The sequence below is a fragment of the Belonocnema kinseyi genome, chromosome 7 (assembly GCF_010883055.1).
Source record: "Belonocnema kinseyi isolate 2016_QV_RU_SX_M_011 chromosome 7, B_treatae_v1, whole genome shotgun sequence".
Taxonomy (NCBI): domain Eukaryota; kingdom Metazoa; phylum Arthropoda; class Insecta; order Hymenoptera; family Cynipidae; genus Belonocnema; species Belonocnema kinseyi.
This window is the reverse complement of record NC_046663.1, coordinates 80,658,727-80,668,609: the sequence shown is the minus strand read 5'-3', so window position 1 is coordinate 80,668,609 and position 9,883 is coordinate 80,658,727. Positions and strand designations below refer to the sequence as shown.

Below are 9,883 nucleotides of genomic sequence, written 5' to 3'. Positions count from 1 at the left end.
TGGAAAAATTTTTTCTCGAATTTTCATGCATATCGTCCCCCAATTTTGTTCGAATCCACAAAAAAATAAATCCATTTTTGGTTTGAATGACATTTAGAGGTTTTGCAAGCACCATGATGTTTAATACATATTTTCATAAGAAAAAAAGGCGTTTTCGTACATTTTATATCCATAGAATCGTCAATATTTGGTGAATCGAATTGAAACTTATCATTACTCTTCCGGGGCGGGCGTTTTAATCAAATAAATAAATTCCCGGTCATTTTCCAGTTTTTCCCGGCTAAAAACATTATTCACGGTCAATGTAATTAAAAAAATCGAACACTGAAGCTAACAAATTTTCCATTTGAAGTTATAGAAACTGAGCTGCAAAGAAAAACACTTAAAGAGAAACTGTTGAATTTTGACCTTTAAAAATTGAACTTTAAAAATTGAAGTTTAAAAGTTTTCTAACTCAAAAATGTTGTATTCAAATGCTCAATAATTTACACGTATAAAATGTAATGGACTAATACTTTTCAATTGAAAAATCTTAAATGAAATGCAGATAAGCTGACAAATTTAGAATTTTTAACTTTTATAAATTATAGAGTTCAAAGATTCAGATTCAGTTACAAAAATATAAATCCATGTTATCATTTTCAATGTTGTAAATTAAAAATTCAATCAATAATCTTTAAAATTTTCAAAAATATATTATTTCAAGGAATTTTAAGGTAAAAACATTAAAAATTTAAAAATTTAATTTTTTTGTTGATCACTTCTTAAATTAGAAGTTCAATTTTTTTTTAAAATAATTTAAATATCCTTGAAAAGATTCAAAATTTCATTTAAAAAATCTTTAGAAATCTAGAAGTTGTTTTAGATTTGTTGAAATTTAAAATTACTTTTGAAATTTTTCCAGAAATTCTAAATATCTTTCCAAATTAATTGAATCTTTCCTACAATTTTTAGAAAATTCTGCAATTTAAAAAAATTTTCCTTAAAATTTTGATGTATAAATAGCAGTTGAACATTTATTATTTGTTTAAGAAATTTGAGTAATTTTAAGAGATATTGAGAATTTTTGAAAAGACTCAAAATTAATTAAAAACTTGAAATGATAGCTGAATTTAAAAGAAAATGTAGATTTATGCAAAATTCAAACAAAAAATGTAGAAACTTTTTAAGAATTGTGAAAGATTTCTAAAGAATAAAAACACGTTGCTACAATTCCTAGAAAAATTGAAAATGATTTTTCATTTAGAAAAATTATTTTAAGAAAATATTGAAAAAGGTTTTAAGAAATTAACAAAATCTTTTCAAATTTTTCAAATTTACAAAATTCAGTTTCAAATTGTTTACTTTCTAAATATTTGGTTTCAATTTACTCGTCTTAAATGAGCAAACAAATATTGCTAAATATTCAATAATTATTCTTTTTCTTAATTCAAAATTTTCAAATTGAAATTATTTTATAAAGTTTCAATGAGACTCTTACATTTTTTAAGAACTAAGACTTTCAAATTGAAACCGTTTAATTTTTAAGTTAAAGATTTTTGAATTACGCATTGTAAACTGAATAACAGAATATTTGAAAAAGACAACAATTCAACTAATTATTTCAAAAACTGTTGAATGAAGAATTATAATACTGAATGACACACTTTGCACGTAGTATAATAATATTATACTAAATACAAATTGTGCATAAATAATAATAAATAAACAATTAATATTAAATAATAAATAATAATGAATACAGTTATAAAATTCATATTTCACAAAGGTTTCAATAATTTCCCAAATATTACCAAACATTTTAAAAATATTTCAAATATTTTGCAAAGATTTTTTTAAATTTCAGAAAGATTTGACAAGGATTTCACAAAAATTTCAATTATTTCTCAAATATTTCACTGTTTTCAAATATTTCGCCAATATTTCGGATATAATTGAAAGATGTTACAAAGACTTCATTGATTTTCCAAAAATTTCAATGTTTTGCCAAAGATTTCAATTATTTCTCAAGGATTTCACAGTTTTCAAATATTTTGAAAAGATTTCGGGAAGATTTAAAAGATTTTAGAAATACTTTAATTATTTCCAAAAGACTTCAATAATTTTACAAATATTACCTAATATTTCCAAAATATTTCAAAAATATTTCAAAAATTTTAAAGATCCCTTCGTAACGGTTTTCAAGCTTTCGGAAAGATTTCAATGATTTCCCAAAGATATAAAAGGTTTCAAATATTTTCGCAAAAATTTGGCATAGATTTAAAAGATTTTACAAAGCCATAAATGATTTTTCAAAAATTTCAATAATTTCACAAATATTACAAAATATTGCAAAAATATTTTAAACACTTCTTCATGATTTAAGAGAGATTTTACAAAGATTAAAATGATTTTTCAAAGGTTAAACAAATATATCACAGATTTCGGATAGATTTAAAAGATTTCAACCAAACTCCAATAATTTTAAAAAAATTTCAATCATTTTTACAAATATTGCCAAATATTTCAAATGTTTCGCAAAGATTTCACAGTGATTTAGGATAGATTTAATACAATTTCACTAAGGCATAAATGACTTCCCATTGATTTGAAAAGATTTCTAATATTTCGCACAAATTTAAAGAATTCCGCGAATATTATCAAATATTTAAAAAATATTTCGCATATTTCAGAAAAATTTTAGTGATTTTCCGAGCATTTAATAAAGATTTCAAATATTTCGCTAAGATTTCAGATAGTTTAAAAAGATCTCACAAAGTGTTCAATGATTTCGCAAAGATTTCAACCCATTTAAAAAATATATCAAATACTTAAAAAATATTTTCAAAGGGTTTTAATGATTTCCTAAACATTTCGAAGACTTTACAAAGATTTCAAATATTTCGCAAAGATCTATCAAAGATTTCGGATAGAATAAAATATCTGACAAAGGCATAAATGATTTCCCAAAGATTTCAATAATTTCAAAAATGTTTTTAAAATATTTCGATGATCTCCAAAGATTTCAGAAAGATTCCAATGATTTCCTAAAGACGTAAAATATTTCGCAAAGATTTAAACAATTTCACAAATATTATCAAATATTATTTAAAAATTTAATATTTTACAAAGATTTCAAATGTTTCGCGAAAAATTCGGATAGTTTAAAAGGATTTCAACAATTTAAAACATATATCAAATATTTCAAAAATATTTTTAATATTTTATAAAGATTTCAATGATTTTTCAAAGATTTCACATAGATTTAAATGAATTTCTAAAGATTTCAATCCTTTCAAAAATATGATCAAATATTGATAAAACAGTTTAAATATTTCGCAAAGATTTCCAAAGATTAAAAAAAGATTGCAAAGGTTTCTCAAAGAATGCGGATATATTTAAAAGATTTCACAGACTTCAATGATTTCCCAAAGATTTCAAGAAAATGTTACAAAAATTTCAATGATTTACCAAAGATTTCAAAGATTTTACAAAGTTTTCAAATATTTGGCAAAGATTTCGGATAGATTAAGAAGATTTCACAAAGACATCAATTATTTCACATAGATTTCAGGAAGATTTTCTCAAAAATTCAAACTATCTGATGAATTTATTATAGTTTGTTATTAATTTTAAAATTAAAAAACTCAAAAACTTACATCTTGCATACCATAACCGTCGATTGTTATCATGAGGGAGTACCAGCCTACGGAAGAAGGTGTCCAAGTAGCACTGTAACTTCCATCACCATTGGGCCTGACGAGCATGCTTTCGTTCGACCTTTTGAGAGCCGGAGATGTAAACCTCAGTTCTTCAAAGGAATAATTTTGATAAGCCTTCATAATTGTGATCGCATAGAAGCTCATTTTGTTGTTGACTGTTACTTCATACGGAACATCCAGAGAAGGTGGAGGATGACCACCAAATGTCATTGGGTCTGGCAGAGACACTCGACGAATCTTCCTACCTTGATCGACATCTGATATATCCTTCTTGTCTATTGGTACTGCTTTTACATCAATCTAAGACAATATTAATATAGGTTCTGTTATTTTTCTCTTTTTTCAGAATAGTATAGATCCTGAGCCTAATTTATTGTACAATTTTAAACATTCTAAATGACTACAAAATATTTGTAAGAAAAAAAGTATGTTTTAATGTTGATTTTCTTCCAAAACCGAAAAAAATCACTTTCGAAACAGAAACAAAATTTTTAACCGTAGGAAAACTATTAAATTTGAGAAAAAAAAACTCAACCTGAAACTTTCGCCCCCGGACTGGGAAGTGAAATAGGAGCTATGGAAAGACATTGCCTCAAGGAGTCGGAAAACATTATACATATATAAAATTTTCGACTTTTAAAATACAAACAAATTTTCCACTATAGGAAGACTACCTAGTGTGAAAAAAAAAACAGACCGTGTCACTTCACCCTGAAATTAGAAATTACATTTTCCAGTATAACCCAACAAAGATCTTTCTTCTGTTCTTTGGCTACCAGAAACTTTTGCCAGAAGAATTCAGAAAACAATTAGAATTAAACATTTCCATTTTTGGAAAACAACGAAACTTTTTACTTTTGAAGATAATCAGATTTGGAAAAACCTGGCTGTGAAACTCCGCCCCCGAAAATAAAGTTTGGAAAAAAGTGACAGATTTCTTTGGTTGTCTTTTGCAAATTGAAAAGTTTATTTATAAATTTTTTCTAACTCCTTTGGTTCGTATAGCTTTCGACAATCAAATTCCAAAAATGTAAAACTTTTTCACCTTCTTGAGGAAATTAAATTTTTTTAATTGCTATTTTTGCCTCAGCCTGGGCTTGACCCACGAACATCTGTACTCCATGTAAATTATAAAGGGTTCCTTAGATTAGACAATTACGCCATGCTTACAGGCTTGCTCTGAACCAAATTTCTGAGAAATAAACAAATTATGTTTTGGGGACGCCTCCTAAAAATTGATACCGAATTTTACAAAATTCGTAATGCCTCCTTTTAAAATAACTCGCCTTCTGTTATTTTTTGATTGGTTTTTGTGATTTTTTTTGTAAAGAACAAGTAATACGTGAAGTTTTCTCTGCTAAAATTTTGAATTTTACACCCAAAAAAACTCTATTTGATTAATACTGATTATCTGCCCCCTTATTATTTGAAAAATTTGTGCAGGTAGATTTAATTAGCTTTAAAATTTAAAAAAATTCTATCACTTCTAGAATAGAAGCTACAGTATCTCCTAGACTAGATGATTAATATTTATGAATTTATTCTTCGAAAGTGAATAATCGAGTTATGGGAATTGCTTTATTTCAATAGCAACCTGATAAATTTTGTTCTTCGCTAATTTACTGCGAAAATTCATGTATTGTTTAAAATGTCGAGGGATTAAGTAACTTACTATGCAAATCGAAAGAAGATTTCTCTACATTGTTTCAGTGAAACAAAGAGCAGCTCAACAAGAAAGACTAAACTTCTGTTCTGTGAGAGCTAAAATTAATTTTTTCAGTTTGAAAGACAATTAAATCCACCTTAATTTATCATCTTTATACAATTTACATGTAGGATGATAATTTTTCGCGAATTCTTAAAGTCATAAATTTGTGCGTCAAAGAAGATCCTCTTTCGCTCCGCTCGGAACATAACTACAGGTTTTCCGATTGCCGGTCGATTTTAGTCTCGATTCCTAATTTTTTCTATAAAAAAACCATTTCTCGTTTATAAATATTTTAATGAATAAAAAAGCACAGGCAGTGAGAATCGAACACACAACCTTCGGGTTATAAAGCCGAAGCGCTACTCAGAGTCGATTTTCACGAAAACGGCGAAAAATACTGAGATAATGAGATTTCATGTGAAAAATTATGAACCGGCACTAAAACTCACAATTGGCGGTCTTCCCTTGTATACTATTGGAGAGATCAAAATTTATTCTTTTTTCACAGAAATTTCACTTTTTGAATGTTACTCGTGAAAACCATGTATACATAATTTATATGAAACCTTAGGACACCGATAATTTTTTCAAATAAACATTTAACATTAACACTCATTTATTTAATTAAAACTTAATTGAATTTTTAATTTTTTCATTTTTTCATTGCAAAATCACATTATAGTCATTTCTGATATATTCACGCTAGAACATGATTGTTTTCTTTAAATTGTTAAGAAATTGGCGGACTCACTTTTCTTAGAACTTTTACGCAAAATGCACCAAAAAGGTAAAATTTAAGAAAACTGATTCCTTTTACATATTTTCGAATAAAGAGTTTTAGCAAACAAACTTTACTTATTAGTTGTTCCCTTAGAAAAAATCACAAAAATTGTTTTAAAAAATAAATTTAAAAAAGCGAGTTATTTTAACAGGGGGCCTAATCATTTTTTCAGCGAAAATATTTAGGAGGCATCACGGGCACTTTAAAACATAATTTGTAGAGTACAAAGTAGGGCAAAAAGGTTCTAAGGGGAAATAAATTCTTAGTCTACAGCGTTTTGAGCGTTTTTTCATGAAGACTTTCAAATTTCTAAAAGATTTGTATGTTTAGATTTTTGATAAAAAATTTGATTAATTTTTTAGATAACAACAAATTTGACTCATATCTGTGCCAAAAATATCTAAGAATAATTTTCAGTAGGCGATAATAACTAAACAAAAATGTTTTTACATTATAAATGAATTTAAGAACAAAAGTTTCCTTGTGATTAATTAAAAATAAATTTATTAGAAACTATTTAAACAATTTTTATAAACGAATTCACAGTTTTTATATATTTCAAGAAATAGTCTCCATTATGGAATCATCTGTCCAAAAAATATGGGTACCTCAATTTTTTTAGAAATGAGTAAAAGGTTATAAAGTACCATTACCTTACAATTATTACAGAATACTCAACTTTAAATGGATGTTAGTCTCTGAAAATAAATGACAAAAAATATATATATTTATTAGATCCTTTATGTGCACAGTGGTAAATTTTATAGTCAGATATAATGATTTTTTATAAAGGTAATCACAAAAGAGTAGTGAGGTGACATCCCTGAAAATAAAAAAAACGTACACGGAGATAATTCTTGACGAGAATTGCATATTTTTGGCTTCTGAAAATGGTGAGTCAATGATAACAAAATTGCACTCAGATGTTTGAAAAATTACATTCTTCTTTGGAAAATACAAAGGGATTTCCGATTATCGAGATAACGGCATTCACAATAGGAGTGAGCGTGACAGAGTCGGAGTAGTCAGTACCAGTAGCACAGGTAAGGTCTCCTGCTGTGAGTGCGGTGGCTTCTATAATCGAAAACCCCTTTGTATTTTCCCAGGAATAAAATAATTTTTGAAAGATTTAAGCGCAACTTTTTGTTCATTGACACTCAATTTTCATTAATACATAATCAGAAGCCGAAAATACGCAACTTGTATTAAGAATTATCTCCGTGTTCATTAGTCTCGGAAATGACACTTTACTATTATTTTTTTTTTATTAACTTAATACTTTTAAAAAGCAAAACTTAATAATACTATTGTTATAAACTGAATAAAAAATTATTATTTATGACTAAAATTTACCATTCTGCACAGGAAGAATCAAAGAAATTCCTATATTTGTTCAGGTTTTTTAACATTTATTTTCAGGGACTAACAACCATTCAAAGCTGAGTATTCTGAAATGATCGTAAGAGAATGGTACTTTTTAATCTTTAATCCATCAAAAAATAATTGCTAAACCGTAATTTGCAACATGTAACTTGTCCCACATTTTTAGAATTCTTTCTGCTGAAATTTTCACTATAATCTTTATAAAAATTGAGGTAACTATATTTTTTGGACAGATAGGATATTTCTGCGATGACTCTTGGCTATGATACTATAAAAATTTACAAGAATTACTTATTATTGAAACAATTTTTAAAAAATCAGACTGGGCCTATTTTTCAAAGAACACGCTCAATTTTTTACGCAAACAACCAAGAATGTCTTCTTCATGACTTTTTGCTTCGATGATTTTCAAATTCATAAGAATGATTAATTATTTAAACCATTTTTAAAACAAATTAAGAGTTTGGGTATTTTTGAACAAATAGGCTCAATTTTTTAAAAAAATCAACTAAGAATGCTTATACAATTAATTTTTCCTACGATGATTTGCAAATTCACAATAATTATTAATTAATTAAATATTTTTCAGAAACAAATTCAGAGATTAAGTATTTTTAAATAAATAGGCTCAATTTTTGTACGAAATCAATTATGTATTTACGATGACATTTGCTACGATTAGTTTGTAAATCCACAAGAATGATTAATTAATTAAACAATTATCAGAAACAAATTCAGAGTTTGTGTATTTTTGAACAAACGGGCTAAATTTTTGTTACGATTTCAATTAAGAATATTTTTTCGATTACTTTTTGCTAAGATTAATTTATAAATTTAAAAGAAATATTAATTATTTAAATAATTTTTCTAAAAAAAATGTATAGTTTGGGTTTTTTTTACGAATATGCTATTTTTTTAACGAAATGAACTAAAGATGTCTTTCCAATGACCTTACACATATGCTTAAAATGGGTAATCTCAAATCATCCTTTAAACAAATTAATAAAGCAAATAAACATAGAAGAACCTTGAGGCCAGGAACGTGAACAATCTCGCCATATTGGTCTTTGGTGAGGATCGTGACGATGGCAGGCCATCCGCATCTCATTTCCTCCTTGGAATAAAGTGCCTCGCATTTTGAGGGCTCCACGAAGCTGTCTGGTTGCAGCCATCTCGCAAGACGTCCTCCACTAGTACCTGCTGAGCTGGACACAAAGTCACGCAGGAATAGACGCTCGTTCGAATGGCAACTAAAAAAAGGGAAAACACCATTCTTCATTCAAAACTTTCTATGAGTCTGCTCAACCATATCTCGAGACTCATTCAAGGGCATCGTGATTTTCACAGTTAAGGAAACTTGTTTCAAGCTACGTCCTATTCAATGTTGTTCTTATTTATGAACCGTAATAAAAACGTATAGGCCATAGAGCATAGTAAAAAACCGTGGGAACAGTCGCGTCGTCCGAAGTAAATAATTCAAAAGGGTTGATTTCATTTTAATATATTGGCGAATTAATGTCATCAAATTGAGGGTTTCAAAAATCTTCTATGGGAAATAGAAGTTTATAGGTGATGTAGTAATTTGAACTTACGCAAAAAAAAGATTTTTTTTCATTGGCTCTCAGATTATGAAATCTTTCTTTGATTCAAAGAAATGTTTTTGTTTTGTTTTAATGAAACTTTTTATTTAATTTAAAATGATTTTCTTCATTTTGAAGTCATTTTTGGTTAAATTACGTGATTAATTTCCTGTCATTCGCGTTAGTTTTACTCTTATCGTTTACTTGATAGGCCCATGTCTCGCTGTCTTACAACACTGTCGGTATAAATACAGAATTATGTATTGCCATTCTAGCTTTATTTGATATATTTTTACTTCTGATAATGGGCCCTGCTCTACCGATAACCTTCTTACCCTCGTTTATGCGCTTATCTAACTCCTCATCTATCGTTGCGTCGCTAGTGAAGAGGCTACCAAGATATAAGCACTTATCAACTTATTCTATTCTCTCATCATTTAAGACAGTGTTGCATATTGTTTTATTACACTTTCCTACAAGCACCATACAATTCAAAAAAAAAACACAAAACAGAGAAACGTATTATTTTAGCAAACTTTACAGCCCAAACATCTCTCAAAACAGTCAAAATAGGGTGGCTTTTGACGAAAATACTAGAAGATTATTATTATTTATTTTATTATACTATCAGAAACACGAGAGCCTGCATGAAAAAATGCATGGACACAAAAGAAGCTAGAGAAGTATGCCAGGACAGGAAAGTATGGCGGAAAATAGTTAATAAAAAGAG

General features: G+C 27.6%; 1 protein-coding gene across 1 annotated transcript in view; it reads right to left on the bottom strand.

The window, feature by feature from the left end:
• The window catches only part of LOC117176117 (E3 ubiquitin-protein ligase MYCBP2), a 608,404-nt gene that overhangs the window by 35,603 nt on the left and 562,918 nt on the right, over positions 1-9,883 (bottom strand). The window contains exons 30-31 of the mRNA XM_033366175.1: positions 8,601-8,823; positions 3,639-4,001 (exon numbers count right to left, since the gene is read on the bottom strand). Of these exons, the coding sequence (XP_033222066.1) occupies positions 3,639-4,001; positions 8,601-8,823 (586 nt within the window). The remainder of the gene's footprint in view (positions 1-3,638; positions 4,002-8,600; positions 8,824-9,883) is intronic.